This window comes from Amphibalanus amphitrite, unplaced genomic scaffold (assembly GCF_019059575.1).
Source record: "Amphibalanus amphitrite isolate SeventyFive unplaced genomic scaffold, NRLGWU_Aamphi_draft 000217F_arrow, whole genome shotgun sequence".
In the NCBI taxonomy this organism is placed as follows: Eukaryota; Metazoa; Arthropoda; class Thecostraca; order Balanomorpha; family Balanidae; genus Amphibalanus; species Amphibalanus amphitrite.
In genome coordinates this window covers 751,188-772,376 of record NW_024881712.1, presented here as the reverse complement: position 1 = coordinate 772,376, position 21,189 = coordinate 751,188, and the positions used below count along the sequence as shown (strand labels likewise).

Here is a 21,189-nt window from a genome sequence, read left to right as displayed (position 1 = left end):
GGTCATGGAAGGCAAAATTTCGCCGATTTCCAGGTCGAATGTCGAAAATTTCCAAGAAGCCAACGCATAACTCGGGAACCAATAGAGCTACAGCGCCGCGGAAAAGCGCATTCGATAGCCCTATTAACGCCCTTTCTGAGTAATTCTCTCAGATTTGACCTAACTTCAACGGTTTTGCCTGCAGGGGGCAAAAACTGCAAAAATAGCCGATTTTTTCGGAATCAGTTTTTCTGCAATAACTTTTGACCCAAGACCTGTACGAGCTTACTTTTACCGTCATCGTGTTCCTCTCGTCAAGACGCATCGAATGAACTATAACTTGACCTTGAAAGGTCAACTTGAAAATTTGACCTCAGGTCAAGGTCATGACCTGACCGGAAAGGGTCATGTTGCATATCAGTCGATCCGTATCGTCGAGCTGAACACATCTAAGGCGTTTTCATCGCTCTAGCATGCCTCTATCAAAAGTTATTTGCGAAAAACTGTTAGATACCATTCGTGACCTAAGATGACCTCAGGGCATAAACAAGGGTCACGGACGCCATTTTCATGTTCAGTGTGTCTAAACCACTTGTAATTCGGTGTTTGGGAGTGTTTATAATGTCTTTCGTCCAAAAGAGGCGCATTTCAATTTTCTCCCATTGACTTATAATGGGGAGGTCGCAAAATTGACCTGACCTTAGGTCATCGATATCAAAATTCTGAGATATACATTTTGTACATGCTATTGCTCTTAGCAATCGCTGAAAGTTTCAAAGCGATCGGTCACTCGGTGTAGCTATGACAGACATTGAAACTTTTTATGAGGTGAGGTCACTTCAAGTGACCTGGTGACCTGACCTTGAATGACCTTGGTCTGAAATTTTCACAACATGTGTAGAATTGATGTATGATAAGGTGTACCAAAAACGGCGGCGCTCCGCGCCGCCGTTTTTGAGATATTCGCGAAAAACCACAAGGGGGGGTGTTCAAACACCCCCCCCCAGCTGGGCGCGGGTTAAAGGTCACTGGTCATACCAGGTCAGGTCACAGGTCAGGTCACCAAAGGTCACCAAGGGTCACCACATGAACCCAACTTTACTAAGGTTGTGCGATGCATGTTTTATGGCCAGTTTTTCATTTCCAACCCAATGGTGTTGGTTATAAGACCATCAGGTACGGTTTAGGTCACTTTCTGGTGGAGGTCAGGTCAAGGTCAGGTCAAAAAAGGTCAAATTTCAAAGTTGATATTTTTGCATAAAATGGGTATTGATTCGATGCAGCTCGTCACGGGGAGTCTAATGGTGGTCTTTGTTTTGCACTACGAGGTCTAGAATTGCTAAAAATTGAGTTTGAAAATTTGACGTCATCAATTTTGAACAGTTTTTTCGCTATAACTTCGCCAAAAAAGAGGTATCAATCTAAAATTTGGTATGTGGATGGAAGGCGGTAAGGACTATCACATATATTCCGGTTTTTGCGAAATTCAAAAAACTTTTTGGATTTTTTGACTTTTATATCCCAAAAATCTATTTTTTTTTATTTTTGGGGGTCAAAATAAAAAAATTCAAAAATCCGAGATAGCAGTTTTGTAGCCCTGTCAATTCTACAGCTTTTATGTCCTAAACATTTTTCTGTATTTGCAAAGCTATAGGCCTGACAGCTCTTCCCGCGAAACCCTTTTTTGGGTCGAAAACGGCAGAACATGACGTCACTATGACGTCATTTCCGGCCAACCTATCATAGCTTTTGGAAAAAAATTTTGGTCACAATGTGTAAAATTGATGTACAGGAGGGTACTGAAAGTTTGGTGACGATCGGCGCAGCGGTTCTGGAGATATATCGAAAAGTCTGGAGGGGGGGGCAAAAAATAGCCCCCCCCCACCAGGTCGCGGGTTAACCCGCGAGTTGCTGGGGGGGGGGCGTTAAACGCCCCCAATTTTTTTCGCCGGGCCATAGCATAAAAACGGCGCGCCGCAGGCGCACCAAATTTTGGGTACCTGTAGAGAATTGATTGAAGTTTATTGTGACAAAGTTTCAAAAAAATCGGTCGGAAAATTTTTGAGATATCGAGGTTTTAGTGACGTCATGATTTCTGAGTTTTCGACCAAAAACGGCATATGTTCAAAAAATCATATAAAATCACAGAATAGACATACAGACATGCCGTAAACGCCATAAGACTGCCAATACCATGATCAATCAAATGGCTATCTTCAATTATTGATTATCGTTCCGCATTTTCCAAAATCTTGAACTGAATCTTGGCAATTTTTCGTGACCATGATACATGAATTTCTTAAATTGAACTTTTTGAGCCAAACACGTACACATATGATAAAATGAATGTCACCATCGTGTTCTACGCCCCAAATTACCTATAAAACATGTGTCACAGGCTGCGAATATCAGTTTTGATTTTCGGGGATATGTGCCTACCCGGTTGACCTGACCTTGACCCTGACCTATGCTTGACTGACCCCTATATGGGGCTGACACTCTTGTACGCCTTATAAGATGGATTATGCACCGTTTTGACAGAGTTTATGGCGACAGGCGCCCATTGCGAAGTCCTGAAGTCCATGCTACTGAAAGCCCGATTTCAGGTGTTTGACCTGACCTTGACCCGACCTGTGACCTCAAAATTCAACTTTAAAGTACTCATCTGAAACGTCTCGTCGCGCTCTTTCGTTTGCCGCCTCGTGCGTTTCGCTGCGCCTATTGGTTCTCGAGTTATCGGCTGGGGGCGTTTAACGCCCCCCCCCCAGCAAACGGTGGGTGGCGAAATACCCCAGCAACTGCCGGGTTAAAGAGTGCCTGATGACGCCCAGTGCGGCGAAACAGGGCCTCTGACCTGCTTTCGAGCATTTTCTTCTCGGTAATACGCATGCTTTCTGGGAAACGGTTAACCGCTGCAATTAGTGACCTCAAGAGTATTTGAGAGGCGCTCTTTTGGGCCTTCACAACCTGTTTTATTGGCAGTCTATAAAGTTCTGTCAACGTATCGGCGTATATTGCTCCCCAGACCATCCCCATTGCTTAGTTCCTCACAGCATGGACGGAAGACACTTAATAGCATTATTTGTTCTAAATACCACTGGATTAACCAGTGTGGTTAATGCTGGTATTTGAATACGGATTCATTATTCCAAATAGCTTATTTTTATTCATAAAAAGTCTACGTTTACCTATTTTGCGAAGCCTGCTATCTGCAAATCCTGCTGATTTTCTGTTACTTTTGGTTGATGGAACCATATGTGCAGTTCCAAAATCAATAAATATCATAAAACCTGTATGTGTATAGCTTTAACCCGTGACCTGGTGGGGGGGGGGCAATTTTTTGCCCCCACCCCCTCCAGACTTTTCGATATATCTCCAGAACCGCTGCGCCGATCGTCACCAAACTTTCAGTACCCTCCCGGACACCAATTTTACACATTGTGACCAATTTTTTTAAGGCTATGATAGGTTGGCCGGAAATGACGTCAGAGTGACGTCATGTTCTGCCGTTTTCGACCCAAAAAAGGGTTTTGCGGGAAGAGCAGTGTCAGGCCTATAGCTTTGCAAATACAGAAAAATGATAAAAAACATAAAAGCTGTAGAATTGACAGGGCTACAAAACTGCAATCACGAATTTTTGAAATTTTTGGATTTTGACCCCCAAAAATCAAAAACTAGATTTTTTGGATATAATAGTCGGAAAATCCAATAAGTTTTTTGAATTTCGCAAAAACCGGAATATATGTGATAGTCCTTACCGACTTCCATCCACATACCAATTTTTAGATTGATACCTCTTTTTTGGCGAAGTTATAGCGAAAAAAACTGTTCAAAATTGATGACGTCAAATTTTCAAACTCAATTTTTAGCAATTCTAGACCCCGTAGCGCAAAACAAAGACCACCATTAGACTCCCCGTGACGAGCTGCATCGAATCAATACCCATTTTATGCAAAACTATCAACTTTAAATTTGACCTTTTTTGGCCTGACCTTGACCTGACCTTGACCTGACCTTCACCAGAAAGTGACCTAAGCCGTACCTGATAGTCTTATAACCAACACCATTGAGTTGGAGACGAAAAATTGGCCATAAAACATGCATCACACAACCTTAGTAAAGTTGTGTTCATGTGACCTGACCTGTGACCCTTGGTAACCTGACCTTGGACCTGACCTGGTATTGTCAATGACGTCTAATAGCAACATATCTACTAGGCAACTGACGCCCTATCGCTGATTCTCGACAAAATGCGTTTTCCTCGGTGTTATAGCGCATTCCCTAGAAGACCCGTGAACGGTGAAACATTTCATCTTTGACCTGACCTGTGACGTCATCGGTGACTCCGAGGTCAATGAAATTTGGTTTCCTTCGACAAATTTGACAGGCCTTTCGAACGACGTTTAAATTTTGAGGATCCGTCCAGTAGTTTCGGAGATACGAGGGGGGCAAAAAATAGCCCCCCCCCTCACCAGGTCGCGTTATAAACAGACCCCACTAGGGCGCGGGTTAATGCTTGTGATCCCTTTCCTGATAATCGCGTTATAAATTTTTGCACACTGTGTCCCCGCTTGCCCTTGGCCCCCAAACTAACGATTTTCACGATATTCACCACCACAGATGGCCGGCCGGACCACCATTTTCTTTTCAAGTTTAATTGTGCAAGAATATAGTTTCCACCAATAATAACTGTCGTTCGGGGTACACCAAACATCTTTGCAACTAACCTCTTTCTCTTACCACCCTCAATTGACCCATTTCCACGTAGTCAGCATACTTCTCCAGATGTGACCTTCCTCGGCACCTTCATGCTTACGATTAAAAATGGGTGTGGGATCGACCACCCTGGACCGCCTCTCAAATAGCCTAGGGCGTTGAAAAGGGTTGCCTCTGATACATACGAGACATACTAAGCATCATGGCAATAGCATCATCATGTTTCTCGACGTTCTCAAAGTGGTAGTAATGGCCAATAATGAAAAAAAATAGGTGTTAAGAAACTTTTGGGACACCCTGCACACGTATCGCTCAAATGCTGATGTCAGTGGAAGGCCCAACTCATTTTCTAGCGAAAAAAAGAGAGCAGCAATATGCTAAGAAATGGCCGGTTTTGAAGATATAGACGATTTAAAAAAACCCTCTGCAGTAGGTAGCAGGAAAGCAACTCAAAAACGCATCGAGCTTATATTTTTACTTTGAATAATTTTTTTCAGTAAGTTTTTAGATAAGGTATCGATTATCAACAACTTTATTACAAGATTGTTTATTATTTGTAACCTTATTGGCTTATTTAAAAAAAAAAATTCAAAAATGGCAGCTGTTGGCAAGTAGCTTGGAAGCGATTGTGGCGCACCGCGCCATTATTGTCCTGAGGCCCCCTTAGGATGTCATCAAAAGTGGAGTGACATGGGCCTGGTCACACCAGTCCGCGCCACCAGGCTCTACCCGCTGTCGTGTTCTCGGAAGGACGATCTGATCTCAATTACACACTCCAATAGATTACACAGATCTATCACAGGCCGTCCGTTGAACCGACACCCCTACCTATGATGGCAAATGACAAAACCATCACAGGTTTGCATAAATTCCACTACTTTCAATGTTGTTGGGCATTATTTGGCATGATATCTATTCTACAGGTTAGACCGCTCATCAGAATGTAGGCTCAAGAGTTTGAACATTTTACCAAAAATGAATCAAAACGGAAAAAAATTGGAGTCGCGCCGGATGGTAAAACTGCCCACTGTGCTGTGGTTGGGCGCGGCGGTGGCCGCTGGCGCGCCTGTCTCACCGTCGTATGGTGAGCGGAAGCGGACGCCCTGCTCGGTGATCTCGGCCAGCTCGAGCAGCGATACCATCTGGAAGCCGCCCGAGTCGGTGAGCAGCGCGCGCCGCCAGCCCATGAAGCGGTGCAGTCCGCCGAGCCGGCGCAGCACGCCGGCGCCCTGCCGACACACCGCCGCACAACCGGCGAGCTTCATACATCTATACAGCCACACAAAGTACGTCAACGTGACAACAACACTCAGCCAACAGCCAATCACCACACCGGTGCTCATGACGAAAAAGGTGACTGCAGTTATTCCCTAGGACGTTTCATGAACTTTTTAATTATGAAGGGGTTCCTCTCAGTTTTTGCTAGGTCTTAGGCCATTTTTGTATTGCAATTTTCTTTCCATGACCGTTGGCTATGTCATAGCGCAAATAACCATGACATTTCTAAGTACCTTACCGGTGTCAAAAAGGACGCCACTACATGGCACGGACGGATCCCTGCTCGCAGGGACGCCGGAACTAGTTTGAAGTTGTGGGGGCAAGGTTCATGGCTGTGGCGGAGACCGATTCCGGGAACAAAACCAAGGTACCCTAAATTACATTTTCTCTTCGGATTTAGGCCACTTCATTTCGCGAAATGTCGAATAACGTTATCATATAAATTTGAAAAAACGTTAAAAATATTAAAATTACTGCGGACTTCACCTCTGCGCCCTCGAAGGGGGGCATTCAAATGCATTAGTCCTTTAAAATTCGAAAACTGCAGACTTTGAAATTTAATATTTCCGAATTAAAACAGTTCTCGTTGTGAGTACCCAAATCGGTAATTGCAGCTAGGGACCCCAATTTGGCTATCTAAACTCAAAACTAATGTTAGGTGGGATGGTCACTTTAATGGAAATGAGAGGAATGCCACCATATCAGACTTCAGAGCTACCAAATATGAATTTTTACGCTAAGTTAATTTCGTCGGACCACCCACAGTGGCTCACCTATTTTTGCCTTCAATCCATTTTATCCAACCGCGGAGGGAGGGCAACTTGGGTCCTCAAAACCAAACTACCCCATTTCTTATTAGTTCGCATTTGGGCCACTTCGTTTTAAAAATTACCACCTACATTTTAAAGCTTAAACAAAAACGAAATATTTAGTGAACATATTCAGTAAAGTTGTGGGGGCGGCGTCGCCCGCACGCCTTCAAGTTGTGGGGGCGGCTTGCCCCCATTGCCCCCACGGTTCCCGCGTCCATGCCTGCTGGTGGCGGCGTATGGTCATCTTAGGCCCATGTAGGCTCATGAGGGCCCGGCATAGGCCTACCATAGGCCTATCATGGGCGAATAAAAGATAGATGTTAGAATAGATAGATAACACAATAAATAGCGTTTCCTAATGATCCAAACCGAAATAAGCGAATCGAAATACCCCTACCAATAGCAAACCAAATTCAATGATTCCTTATAAGTTGTATAAGATAAACGCCACAAGTTTTCACGGTATTTAAGCATGTAAATGCCAAGTATATTACCAAGTTTTCAGTACATTAGCAAGTTTTAAGCACACTATCAAGTAGAAGGTGATACAGCAATCTGGCAGGTATTTTGGCAAGTTCAACAAGTTTTTCGCAAATATCTAAGCTTCTAGACGTCCGATCAACACGAGACAAACACCAATCGATCTCAAATTTTATGGGCAATCATGTGAGCGACAGCGAACAAGTAATATATTGTGATTATTTAGTTATTCATTTGAGTAGGATTGCGATTTTTTTAAGCGTTCAGTTTTTGCAGCGATCTTTTTCTATAGGGCCTGCGAGATATCTGCGTGCAAACATATCTCTTCAGCATTAGACGAACACAAAGAATGCGGCTGAGTTCACGTGCGTTTGTGAGCGAGGTGCTTCTATCCAGGAAAAATTCGCCGTCCCTATATGCTTAACCCGCGACCCGTTGGGAGGGGGGCCCAAAGGCCCCCCTGTGGTTTTTCGGAAATAACTCAGAAACGGCTGCGAATTTCGACTTGAAACTTTCAGTACCTCTCCGAACATCAATTTTACACAACTCCGGAAAAAATTAGGTCCCAGATCATCTAAGGTCACGAGCAATAGAGGTCAAACTGAGGTCATGTCCGGCGATTTTTCGTCGAAAAAGTTGTTGACGGAGAAAAATCGCAGAAAACCAGGGTTTCAACTTAACGACTGAAAAATTGGACCGTAGGTATAAAAAAGCATGGCAAACAAAATGGCTATCTCGAAATTTCCAAAATATAAAAATCGCTAGATCTAGGGATTTTCTAATTCCAAATTTAGATTTCTTAAGATATTTTTGAAATTTGGGGAAATTTTCAAAAGACCGGAATATATGTTAGAGAACCCTTACTGGCCTTACACGTGCCAAAAATTAACAAAATATATCAAAAACTGCCTAAGATATAGTCATTTGAATGACTGAAAAAGTAGCGACTGTCCTAATGAGTATGACGCAGGGTTGTATACGACTCAGAAACGAGTCATAAATCGACTCAAGAATCAGTCGATTTTCTTCGAGTCAGGAATCAAATTGAATCAAACACTATAAAAGCCGAATGAGTTTGGGTCGAGTAGAGTCACATGTGTATAGGCAGTTTCAGTCAAAAAATGAATCGATTCAAGGAAACGCGAGTCATCCCTTTGTTGATTCGATTCAAGCAGGGGTGTCGTTTTCCGAAAATGATTGGCAGGGCTCAAAGGCGGCGGCCGGCCATGTATGACGGGGCTTACAAGGTAGGGTACCCCAAATCTGTTTTTCTCATCGGATTTCGGCTACTTATTTTTCGCCCTGGTCATTGACAAGACAAACCAAAATCTAAAAAAACAATTTGGAAGTCTAGGTCCACACCGAGCCCCATGCACAAAACGTGCTGTTATATCTAGTGGCAATAGTGGCAATAGTGTCGGAGGAATGCACGCCATTCTGAAAGAGGCCCACGCCGACTTAAAAGGACGGCTGTGCTGAAAGGGGCCAGGGACAGCTTTGAGGGCTCAAGCCGACTAAAAAAGACGGCTGCAGGGCCAGGAACGGCTTTGAAGACCCACGCCGATTGAAGGGTTCGACAACCAACGAGGTCTCGAAACACCATGATAGTTAGAAAGACCTGCTTGCCAAAATAAAAGGATGACAGTACGAGGGGCGTCCAGAAAGTTACGGGCCGGACCATGAAGGAGCATAGAGATACAGCATCGACTCATTAGACCAAAAAGTTCCTTTATTCAAATTTCAAATAACCACCGTTAAGACAAACACATTTCGCACAGTGCTTCGCGAGAGCCCTCAAGGTCTCCATAACCAAGTGGTTTTAGACTCAGGCATCCTGTACGTCCAAGATGGCTGATTTCGTCTCCCTGCGTCTCCCTGCGAAGTTGCCACTGCTAATTTCCTTATGTTGGGGAAGAGGTGGCAACCAGAGTGTGCAAGGTTCGGAGAAAAAAGTATATGCGACAACAACTCGAAGCCACAGCTCACCGCTTCACTGATCGTCACCCCGCCCATGTACGCAGGTGCGTGGTCGTGGATCAGGTGCACACTTTATGTCACCTTCCCTATAGCCTCTCCTCGATGTTTATCGAATGGACGCACATCAATTGTGCGCCCCTGTTTTAGAAAGTTGACGAGCAGAGCCCCGTCAGCATCCCAAAATGCAACCACTATCACCTTGCCGACTAACTTCACCTTGTTGCACTCATTTGGTGGCTGTTACTCGGTGTGCTTCCGCTTGCGCAACTCGGTCACGCCCTTAGGGTCAACGTGTGACACCCACAACTCCTTTACGGTAACAATATGTTCAAAGTCGTATTGGTGAAGTCGTATTAGAGTACGCACTTAGTGGATTTTTTGCTCTCATTTGTTAAATATTTGAAAGAAAGAAATCGCAAATATAGAAAATCAAAGTTCATTAAATTCGCCATCAACCCATGAGGCAACGATCCTTCAGCGTAAATGGAAGTGGTCTAAAACTGACGTTTTCTGAATCGCTGCTGTTGCGTACTCTTACCACATGAGGTGTGTAAGAGTATGCACACCATGCGGGTGGAGTACGCAAGCATACACTGAAAACAAATCTACTCGTATATGGAGAGTAAAGGTCATTTTACCAGCCGCTAATGAGTTTCAACCGCTGGTTTACTCGTGTATGGAGCATTTCAAGCCCTGAGTTCTGATTTACTCATTACAAAAACTCATACAAAGAAATCAATGACCTGCCATCCATGAGTAAGGCGGCCCCAAACGCATGAAATAATGGTTGTCTGTCAGGAAATGCGAGTTTCTTGACTCATGTATTGCGCGTAATTATCGTACTCACGAATCATGCATTCACTAAATCTGTAGAAAGCGAGTTCTGGAAATGAGTTATGAGTAAATAAAATCACAAATCGTGCGTAAAAAGCGTACTCACAGCCGACCGGTTATCAAACTCGTTTTTGACGTGTTTCTTTACCGATGGATCATAGGCCGCCTCGCCGCCATTTTTGTTCCGGCCGGATCCGTGTGCGCAGGGGAAGTCGCGTGCTGCAAGTTAAGGTGAGTAAATTACCAGATATTTTGCGTTATTAAGGGTATTGTGCGTGGAAAATACCGGAGAATTAAACGACAGCTCTCTTTGCTAACCTACATGCAGGCCTGGGACATTGATATACAGTAAAGGGGCCAGGAAGTCCACATGCGTGACCCCGCGTCCACGTCATACTGCAGTTTAGGTATCAGACTGCCTTTCTTAGCAGCATATAATGAATTTATAGACCACTGTACATCCAGATCCAGGGTCACAGGCAGAATAGCTTATATTATTAATATGCACATAGCCAGGGTCATGCTTGTAGTGGCAAAATTGCATGCCAAAAGCTTCAGTGCATGTCTGCAGCGTAACATCTATAATGTATATGCGCTGAATTAGAAAATGCATCAGGTTTTCAGAGCCTTAACCCTCGCACGACCAGGCCATTTCTCATAACACGAACGACCAGGGGGGGGGGGTAGTTACGACCCCCCCCCCCTGGCGTTTCGAAACGGAAGGTCGTAGAGCTTAGCGGAAAAAACCAACGGATTGCTCTCAACGAGATCTCGCGATTGGTGGTATATTTTTTGGTCCTAGGTCAACATTTGACCTACTTTTGACCGGTCAAAGGTCAAATTTTCGGAAAAATAGACTTTTTTCAACTTTCGGCGGCGATTGCGGCAAAACGGTGGGAGATATCGACTTGAAACCTTCACTATCGTGTTCCTTGATCAATTCTCTATCGTTTGGTATGTATTAGAGTTGCAAAATTTCACTACCGCACTACCGGCATGCCGGTAAATTTTCACTACCGCAGGTTTTTTCGTGGTATTTGGCATGTCCTGCCGGTAGCATGCCGGTATTTTTGATTTTGCACCAAAAAAAATTATCAGCATATGATTCAGAGTCAAACTTTGGACACTAAGAGGCTATTGAATTGTAATAACAGCAATATTAGCCACTGCAAGATACATTTTGTGGTAGAAGTTCCATTGCTAAGGGTAATTGTACACATGAGCCTCAGCATTTCACAGGTTTGGCTCTAATAAGAATTGTCAAGAATCTACTGTGGTCAATCAAAGGAAAAATACTCATTCATGTTGCAAAAGCACAACCAATTAGTAAGTCTAATGGTAGGTAATAGGTATAATACAATAAAATAAATTAATTCTAATGGCAACATTCCCTAGGCAAAAGGCAGAATCAAAACACAAAACACATTGTTTGGAAACTGGCCTTGAGTCCTGAGATGTGGTCTGAGTCTGAGATACTCTACAAAGAATTTGACACTGAAAATCCAGCTGAAAAGGCAGGTGTTAGGTAGCCCTGAGCCTAACTTTGGTCCCAAAATGAAATGAAAATGAATTAAACTGGCATTTTGTCTTATCTTTACAAGAAAACACAACATGCAGACGAAATGAATACAAAGTGGCGCATTGCGCAATATGATCAGCTGATCAAGCAACCAAGGATTGACTTTTAAGATCCTCTGTCCCCTAAAAAAAGGATGTAAGCTGATGACGTAATATTTATTCATATGCCCTTTTGGTTGAATTACTCAAGAGAAGTGGATTTTCTTGTAGTGAATAAAACTCACAGTGTTGATTTTATTGGAATTTAATATTGTGTTGGATGATTTTTATCAATAAAATCATTCACGAGGCAGTAGTTTGCAGTCCTAAAACTTTTTTTGCAGTGTTTTAATCAGCTGGTTAAAAACTGTGTTATGGCGCATCTGTTTCGAAATCCTTTATAACCTTGTGTTTGTTCCACTGAACTGTTTGTTCCCTCGTTTGAGATGGGAGAGGATATTATATCGTTTTATACATATTATTTGGTGAATTCTCAGGACAAGTGAGTTATTAACACATATTCTTACATGATTCATATCTTACTCACGAGCCAACAAGCCATGGCGGATAGGAAAAAGCAGATGTTGATCTCGCTTCCTCAGTTAGGAACATGGCCAAATCTGTAGTTTTTTATATTGTGATTTATGACTAGCTATAGTTCATTTTAGGGTAATGTGGAAAATAAGAACGCTTGTGGTAAATGTGATTGCTGCTCACTGTGCAGTCTTCAGAAACACATTTCAGTAATTCAAGTTCTTTTTTACCTTGATTTTTTGATGAATGTGTTAATGCTTTTTGTAGGCAATACCTTTTTGATTACAGGTGATATTTTAACAGCTGTAAACTGGAATTGAGTTTCAAAATTGTGGTATTTGTGGGGCCAACTCAGCCAAAATCAGGCTGCTGGAGTTTTGGTTGGACAATGGGTGGCTGCTGGGTGGGGCGGTTACTGAAATTGCCAAAATGTGGCATCTCATGTAGGGGTAAGCCAGAATCAAGAATGCAGGTTTTTTAGTATGCCGGTAATTTGGCGGTGTTTTTGCTTGGGGCGTGGTAGCATGCCGGTATCCCAGAAAATTTTTGTGGGGCGGGGCGGTGCCGGTAGCAGCCCATTGGGAAAACTTTGCAACTCTAGTATGTATTTCGTTTCCCTAGCTCTAAAAATGGCGCGTTGGGAGCGCCGGAAGTCGGCAAGGTCACAGTCGGCGGCAGAAATTCGAAAAATCAAAATTTAAATTTTTGAAATCTGATTGTATTTTTGGATTTGGGAGGTCCATTTGCTCCCTATAGAAGCTAATATTGCTGCATATTCCCATTGAGGTGACAAGAATTAGCAAAATAGTGGTTCGGGCGCTTTTCAAAAATAGTACCGGACGCTGTTCCTCTTGTGACGTCATAGCTCCGTGACCTGACCTGACCCGGTCAAATTTCTTATACCATATGATAGCCAATACTTGCCCCAACATGCATGGGAGGTTTCATCACGATCCATCAACCGATGTCCGTACCACCGGCAGGAAACCTCGGGCGTTGGCACTCAGTTTGTGAAAATCCGGCCGGAGGCTGTACCTCTTATGACGTCATAACTCCGTGACCTGACATGACCCGATCAATTTTTTTCGGCAAAAGATGCGCAAAGGTTGCCCCAGAGGGTATTGAAAATTTCAGCCCGCTACGACAAGCCGTTTAGCGTGCACTTCGAAAAAACCTCAGGGGGGGGGGTTGATACAACCCCCCCCCCCCTAGGCGTTCTAGGGTTAAAATTCAGGGTAAAAAAAGAAAATTTTGACCTATTTTGATGGTTTATCACCGCTAAAGACAAAAAGAAAATACCAGTGTACCATCCAAAAGCTACCTGTGACATGCCTATCAGAGGAATACCAAAATGTAAATGCAAACAAATGGCAAAATACATGCAAGTTCACAGGTGCCCAGCTATTATAAAAAATTGCTTTAGGTCGAAGGTGGGTAGGTTGGAATGCTGTGCTTGGTGTCTGGTGAAAAATGATTTTGAAACTGCTTATGGGCTGTTCTCAGATGAAATTTCACCACAAATATTCCTTGTGCACATAACTCGCAGGCTGGCCAGTGTCCATGCCACACTGCAGTTTCCCATGGACGTTAACCCTCGCCCTGGCAAGAGGGGGGGGGGGGGTCGGTGCGACACCCCCCTAAGGTTTTTCGAAGATAGCGTAAAAACGGCAGCGCGCAGCGCCGCCAAATTTGGCACAGCCTATGGGGCAGCCTTGTTACATATGACCTGAAAATATCAGGTCCTGGTTACCTTGGGTCAGGTCACTAGATCAGAAAAACCGTTACAAGGTCATGGTCAAATTTCAATTTTCTTTTTGCACCTGTCCAACTCACAGTTTGGACTGATTTCTTTCAAACTTTCAGGATGTGCTAAGTTCACCGAGTTGTATAACATATTGTTCAGGCTTTTTGATGTCACTGACCTGAGGTCAGTTACAGGTCATTACGTCGTAATGTTAAGCCTATGGGAAAATACTAAATTCGGAAAATACTGGAGATATCCGCTTCGTTCTATCACTTTTGTGCTTTCAAACCACAGTACTTAACAGCAGGTCACTTGGTGCTTCTTTGTTTGGTGTACATATCCATGGGTCAGGTCAAATGAGGTCAACTGAGGTCAAATGACATTTTTGCCAATAACTTGGCAGTTGGCACACAATGACGGTAAAGCTTAAAAAATGGTGTGATTGTGTTTCTGGTGATCAGCCGAATCGAATTATATGGGATATGATGCAAATTTTTGATGCGCTGGAGCTTAATTTACTTAAATTTAAATTTTACTTAAATTAATTTACTAAAATTTACTTAATGATGAAGAAAAAATTTAAGTACCCTTAAGCAAGCAAAAAAGTATATCATTCGACGCGCCTTGACGTGCTGGGTTCACTGGTGTTTTTATTTTTGCTCTATCTTAATAAGATCAAAAGTTATAAGCGAAAACTTTTGACTTGTTTTTAGCGAAATTTTTACATTTACCTATACCCCCAAAACCCCTAAATATTGACCTAGAGCAACCAAATTTACACAGGGCGAGAACTCCAGAGGGCCCACCTACCTATCAAATTTGGTGTTTCTAGGTGCCATAGGAGCCAATCGCGAGGGGGGTCGCATCGACCCCCCACCCTGCCAGGCCGTGCTATGAAAAATGCCCTGCCAGGGCGAGAGTTAAGCTGTTAAAGGTGATTGTTAAGGTGTTAATAGTGAAAGACAAATAGAAATAAACATATGTCATATCATATCACCCAGTGCCGTTCTGTCAAATATCACCGCGTTTTCCACTCCCCCAGTCTCTGGTTTCCTACAGTCCTTCTCCTCCATGAGATCCTACCATGCTACCTTCCATCACCCAAAATCCATCATCCCTTTCCTCTGTATTTACCGAGACAGCAGTGGTGTTGCGTTGCCAAAACAGACACCCTCCCATGTGTTTCCACACCCCTTCCTGAGCTACCTGTACTTTTAAAGTTTTCACAGCTACAAGATCAGCTCCACTTTTCTCATGCATCTTACTAACTACCTGAGCTTCCCCATGCTGCTGCTGCTCATGACATTGCTCTCCTTTTTGCTCACTTTCTCAGGACCACTTCCTGGTCACGAGCCACTATCACTAGCATCCCCACAAGTTCCTATTTCAACTCCATCTACCCTTTCCCCTCTACAAGACACTTTGACAAAAGTTCCTCCAGCTCAGCAACCCTGGCCTACAGTACTTGAATCCTAGTCATATTCATGTCTAGGTCAGTACCTATCACTCAACTAAAAACCTTTTCAACGATTCCTTATAACTAGGTATAAAGATCTTTTTTTTTTCTTTTTTGAAGGTGGATAACTAACTAGGTATTAAGCCAGCAAAAAACTGCCTCACAATTAGCGCACGGACTTAAGGTAACTTAATATCTGCCCTTTATCAATAACCTAAGAAAACTGCTTTGCCCTGAAAAAACGAGCCTCAAATTCACTTAATTTTCCCAGATCTAACTCAACTAACCAGCAATCTAAATGTTCCGCAGTGCCTTTTGAACGTGACACCAAGACACATATTTTTGCATGTTAGGTAGACAGACATGCTTTAAATTTTAATGCCCGCTTTTCAAACAAACCAGTAGAACGTATTGCAGCAAAATTAAACATTAGGAGTTGCAAAATCAGATGACATTTTCTCCCAGCACCGGTGCATTAGTTTGCTCTCAGGAAACTCTGTTCAAAATAGAATGGCTGACCGTAACTGTGTATTGTGGCGTACATTAACCCTCTAATGCCCACACATAGTTCCACGGTTCCTAAAATTAGCACCTTGTGACATATGATTCATTTTGGGTCCCTTGTTCGAAATCTGGAGTCAAATATTTTTTCGCAGTTCAAATTTCGGAAATAAATTTTGTATCAAATATGATACATTGGGCATTCCACTTGGTAATTTTTAGTGGTATCAGACCACTCAGAAGGAAGTGAAGACATAGATGAGAAAATATATATTATTAAAAATTTCAGTGATAAAAGTGGCAGTTAAAATGTGTAAAATGCCAACAAGACATCCCTACTGTGCACTTTTTATCAGAGCATTTTCTTAATAATTCATTGGCATCCTTCTTGTATCAAAATGTCCTTTCACTCGGTGCTTAGGGAACAACGCTAATCATAGGCATCTATTTACGAGTGCCTTCTATTCCTTCATTTTCCACGATACAGCGCGTTGCACTTGTGCAATTTTTTCATAATTCAGACATGTGGGCCGTGCTTCTCAAACGTAGATGCGTTATGCATACTTGATATAGAAATGAAGACATTACAGTTGGCTCGCGGTAAGTGGTTGAAGTGAAGCAGTTCTGATGCAAAATGCTGTACAGGCTGCCGACGGACCGGGATCAATGCCATATATCAAAGACGATGTTGGTTTTTCTTCATGATAGCCGGACAATCTCGGGTGACTGAAACTCTCAGCCTGTGAATCGTCAGTTAGCACTTTGACTGGTCGTGCGGTCCTGATGTCATCGGCGTCAGTACAACAGCCGCGCACTGACCAGTGCAATAACCGTTGTACGTGTCAGACAACAAAGGTACAGGTAACTGTGCACCGATCGACAGGAACTTGCACAATATTCATTGACCTCATATGGAGGTGAGCATACGCATTACGCAATGCCGCACTTAAACTTTTATTCTTATGGTCAGTACAAAAGTAGTATCCATGTTTTAGTACCTATAAATCCTTTTTGTTCAGTGGCACTCAGCTACCACAGTTGGCGGTATATGTCAATATATGACAACAAATGACATACCTGGCAGTGAAAATGCTTGCCAGGTGTCAGGCACCTGTTGGATCCTGGCAGCAGTGCATGGTTGCCTACTTCTTAGAAAGGAAATCAAAGGAACCACGCCCTTCGGTCTGGAGTCTGTCTTCATGGCGAGCCCGTTTAGCCAGCTTCCTCTGAAGATGACGATATAGTTTTCCACTCCACATTCAATCTCTTAATACTGGGATGAACGGAGGAGATTTGAATCGCAAACAAATTGTGAGTCGTTCTCCATTTATGAATGAAAAATGCTGGCTGCTAATGCAAATCTTCAGCCATGCCCAGCTAACACATAGACCCACAAGACATAAATAAGCCCGTCCACAACCCCTGTTGGAATATCGAAATTGTGCAAGAGACCGCTGAATCCTCCTGTCCCTAACATCAAGTCTCAATTTTTTGTTTCCGAGTATAAATACTCGCACGGATGATCGTTCCTTGAAATCAACAAGCTTGTCATCGATAGCATGTCATTCCTAACGTGGTTTTAGAAGATATGGTCTGCTAGTGTCCTGCAGATCAAAAAGTTCACTATTGTCATCGTCAAACAGTTGCAAAACCATATTCCTATGAGCGTTAGAAAAGTCGAGATGTATGAGGCATGTAAGGCCACTCATAGAAAGCGATGTTGGAAGATTGACAAGGATGAGAGGCGGCATAATCGTACCAATATCGTTATGACATTTTAAGTCTGGAGCGAAATAAAGTTATCTGGCGCAAGAGGTGCGAACTTCACAAATTTATGCATCTTGTACCCTCGTCATTTGCAATGACTCACAGGCCATTGCAATGCTTATCACCTGAGAAAACTATGGTATTGGCACACCGTATGTTGCATCGGCGAAAATTTCATAGAAAATATTGGAGTGCTATGCCCACTGTATCATATCTAGTATCCCCAAAAATAGGGGTCCATATCTTTGACCCTGAAAAAGTTGCGATGTTTTGCAACATACTATGATATATGTTGAACATTTGTCTCACAGTATACCAAGTTTCTTTCCAAATAACTAATTTTTTGTTTTCTAAATGCTTAAATTTACACTTGTATCTCAAATTGATTTTCGGCAAAGGACAAACTGACCCTCTTTAAAATCACCTGGTGGGAAACTGAGAAATCATTACTTAAAAATTTTGCCACCAGGTGGTTGCCAAGACGTACCACTTCTGATACAGCAGGGTTTTCAACAATTTTCACCTCTATGATTAGCAGGCGAATTTTCTGCAAATTGACTTACAGATATGATACCGGGGGCACTAGAGGGTTAATAACATCCATTTGTTTGTTATTCAGAGTCCCAGCACTACTGTCGATGCGGAGGTCACGGCCGCCACCGCCGACCCCGGCGAGGGCACCAGCGCGCGCGAGCGGGCCGCCGGCGATGGACATTGAGGAGAGCTGGCTCGTTATCGGTGAGTATAGAGAGTGAATGTTCATTTGAATGAATACGCGGCTTCGCTCCGCTCAGCCTCCGTCTGAATAATACGAGTATGTTGCCCTGCCCGTCGTCAAGGACGTTGTCCGGCCCTCTGCTAAATTCAATTTATTTAGCAGCATTTATGGACTTTGTGAACATTTGTGAGCGTTGCATGTTTGGAAATGTAGGTACTTGCCCTAGGGCTGGTAATTTAATTATACCAGTATAACGCCTTTTGGGGCGACTAACGGAGCGAGCGAGAGGGTGGGCCTTGCACGTGCGAAATTTCGAGGGGGTACCTCCAACTGACTTGTGCACGGCACCTTACTAACCGGTCTCTAGCGATGTGCCAAATTTGAGCACAATCGGCCCAGCCGTTCTCGAGATCTGAAAGCGGCACCCTGCACGTGCGCACGTGCAAAATGGGCCCCAACTGACTTGTGCACGGCATCCTACTAACTGGTCCCTAACCGTGTACCAAATTTGAGCGCCATCGGTCCAGCCGTTCTCGAGATCTGGAAACGACCCCTGCACGTGCGCACGTGCAGCAGCACCCCAACTCTGGCACATGGATATGCAGTGCCTAGTGGGTGCCCACCTACATGCCAACTTTCAGCGCAACCGGCCAAGTAGTTACCGAGATATTGCAACAATTACAAAACTGACACCTCTTCGTTTTGCACGTGGCACGTGCATAAGGGGTCACCCACGTGCATCGGGAATAGTCCAATACTTGGTAGAAGGAATGAAGCTACCCTACAAAAATTACCGCGTGTAAATCGGTCAAGTGGTTGCTAAGATATAAGCCTCGCAAAAGCGTCCGCACGGCCGGCCGCTCATACTCAGAAATTTCCGTTAATCTAAGGAAAGACTCCGCTCGCTTCGCTCGCTCCGTAATAACCTCGTATTTTATCGAAATACCTCGGATCTAGTGACCCTCGGAACTTCGGCAAAAACTCGGTGACATAATTAAATTGTCCCCAGCCCCGGGTGTGTATATTTTCTTTTCTGCTCTCAAAGTTCCTGTTTTTTTTTCACCTGACGGCTCGGGATAAAACCGTTACATCGCTCGAGAGTAAAATATGCGTTAATCGACCCGAATCAACTTGCTCGGGATATAACCATTAATAATATCGGAAATATTTGTTCTCGTTGCAGACGATGCAGTCGACCACCTGCTGCACCGCGCTGGCGAGCACAGAGCTGTGTTTCAGCCATCCCCAGTACCCATGGCCGCAAGTTCGAGCTGGCATGCTCTACGTGGAGAATGAGACGGTTGTCGAGTTCAAAGAGCTTACCTCGGCGGTCGACTTAAGTGACCAGCTGCCGGGACAGAGACTGACCGGCAGAGTTCTGTTGGTGCCTCATACTTTTCTCTGTTTGTTTCTGTTTTCTGTTCCGCAAGTTTTTGCCATTGTAACTAGTTGCAGTTGAATTAGCTTGTTGCAGTTCGTTTATATTTTGCTGCAGGGTGTCCCTGAACCGTAAAGAGACGTGAAACGTTGGACGCTAATGAATGAGATACAAGGTACTTTGATATGTAAAGCACAGGCAGAGCTTTGGAGTCGGAAATGTATCAGTTAACCAAACAATTGAAACTGTGTTTGCGTATTAAATGACTATTGAAACTGCGTCTTTTACATGCTGGTTGCACGACCTTTCTATAGAATACGAAATAACATAATCGCACATAAGACTGTGAAATAGAAGCTGCTTGGTATAATAGGTCCGTCTGCTCCTTATGATGGGTTCCTATAGCTGGTCTGGTCTTGCAACCAGCTATGATCATTGAGCGTTACCGTCCATAATAGGTTGTCCAGCTCGCTTGTTCGTATGTGCATGAAATACAGATTTAACTTTGCTGTTCTCTTGACTTGTCATTCGTTCTAAACAGTACAAAATGAGCGCAAGGTTATTATTTTGTCAATTTTATGTCGCCCATGGCATGACAATAGGTATCCACGCACTTGTCGCTTTACAGAACATTTGATGTCTTGTTGATTGTTCCTATAAAACGACCACGTTTCTGTGTTCGGTGTCATTGCTCGGTGTTAGTATTACGGATAGTATGTATATGGTCTTGTTGGATGTTCTTCCTCGTCTTGCATGCTATTTTGCACACGAAATAACACGCAAAATGGGAATGAAAATCTGATAAGTCGCGTTATCCGTAATATTAACAGCGGAAAATCTACTCATCTCCTGCCGGTCAACCTTACCTATGACTGTTGAGTAGGTTGACTGGTAAGAGGTGAGTAGATTGACCGGTCGCTGGCGCAGTCAATAAGTGGTGTCCATAAAACCGCCCATCCATTAGTAAATTAACTCACAGAATGAGAGTAACGGAAATGAGTAACCAGCGATACATGAGTTTTCACAATGAGTAAGGTGAGTAGATTGACCGGTCGCTGGCGCAGTCAAATAGGTGGTGTCCATAAAACCGCCCATCCATGAGTAAATTAACTCACAGAATGAGAGTAACGGAAATGAGTAACCAGCGATACATGAGTTTTCACAATGAGTTAACTCATCGAGCGTGGGTAAATATGCATGAGTAAGCGCACGTTTCATCGGAAAGTTGACCGGCAAGTGATGAGTTGATTAACCGGTCGCTGGGGCCGTCAAATAGGTGGTGTCCATATAACCGCTCTTCCGTGAGTTTACTCACGAGAGAAGAGTAGATTTGTTTTCAGTGTATAAACACACACCTATAGGCAGCTTTTACTGTCCAAATGCCTAACATCAAACTCAGAAAACATTTAATTTAATTCTAGTATCAAAAAAGAAAAACATAAAATAAATTTTGCATAT

The 21,189-nt window shown here is 43.4% G+C and overlaps 1 protein-coding gene and 1 long non-coding RNA gene across 4 annotated transcripts in view; one reads left to right on the top strand and one right to left on the bottom strand.

The window, feature by feature from the left end:
- Positions 1 to 21,189, bottom strand: part of LOC122385391 (queuine tRNA-ribosyltransferase catalytic subunit-like) — an 88,828-nt gene that overhangs the window by 2,603 nt on the left and 65,036 nt on the right. For all 3 annotated transcript variants that reach the window (XM_043373633.1, XM_043373635.1, XM_043373632.1), the window contains one exon: positions 5,771 to 5,924. In XM_043373633.1, coding sequence (XP_043229568.1) covers positions 5,771 to 5,924 — 154 coding nt within the window. The remainder of the gene's footprint in view (positions 1 to 5,770; positions 5,925 to 21,189) is intronic.
- LOC122385392 lies at positions 10,264 to 21,179 on the top strand. The gene is made up of 3 exons (XR_006257196.1): positions 10,264 to 10,307; positions 18,255 to 18,373; positions 19,537 to 21,179. It is a non-coding gene; the product is annotated as an uncharacterized LOC122385392 (long non-coding RNA).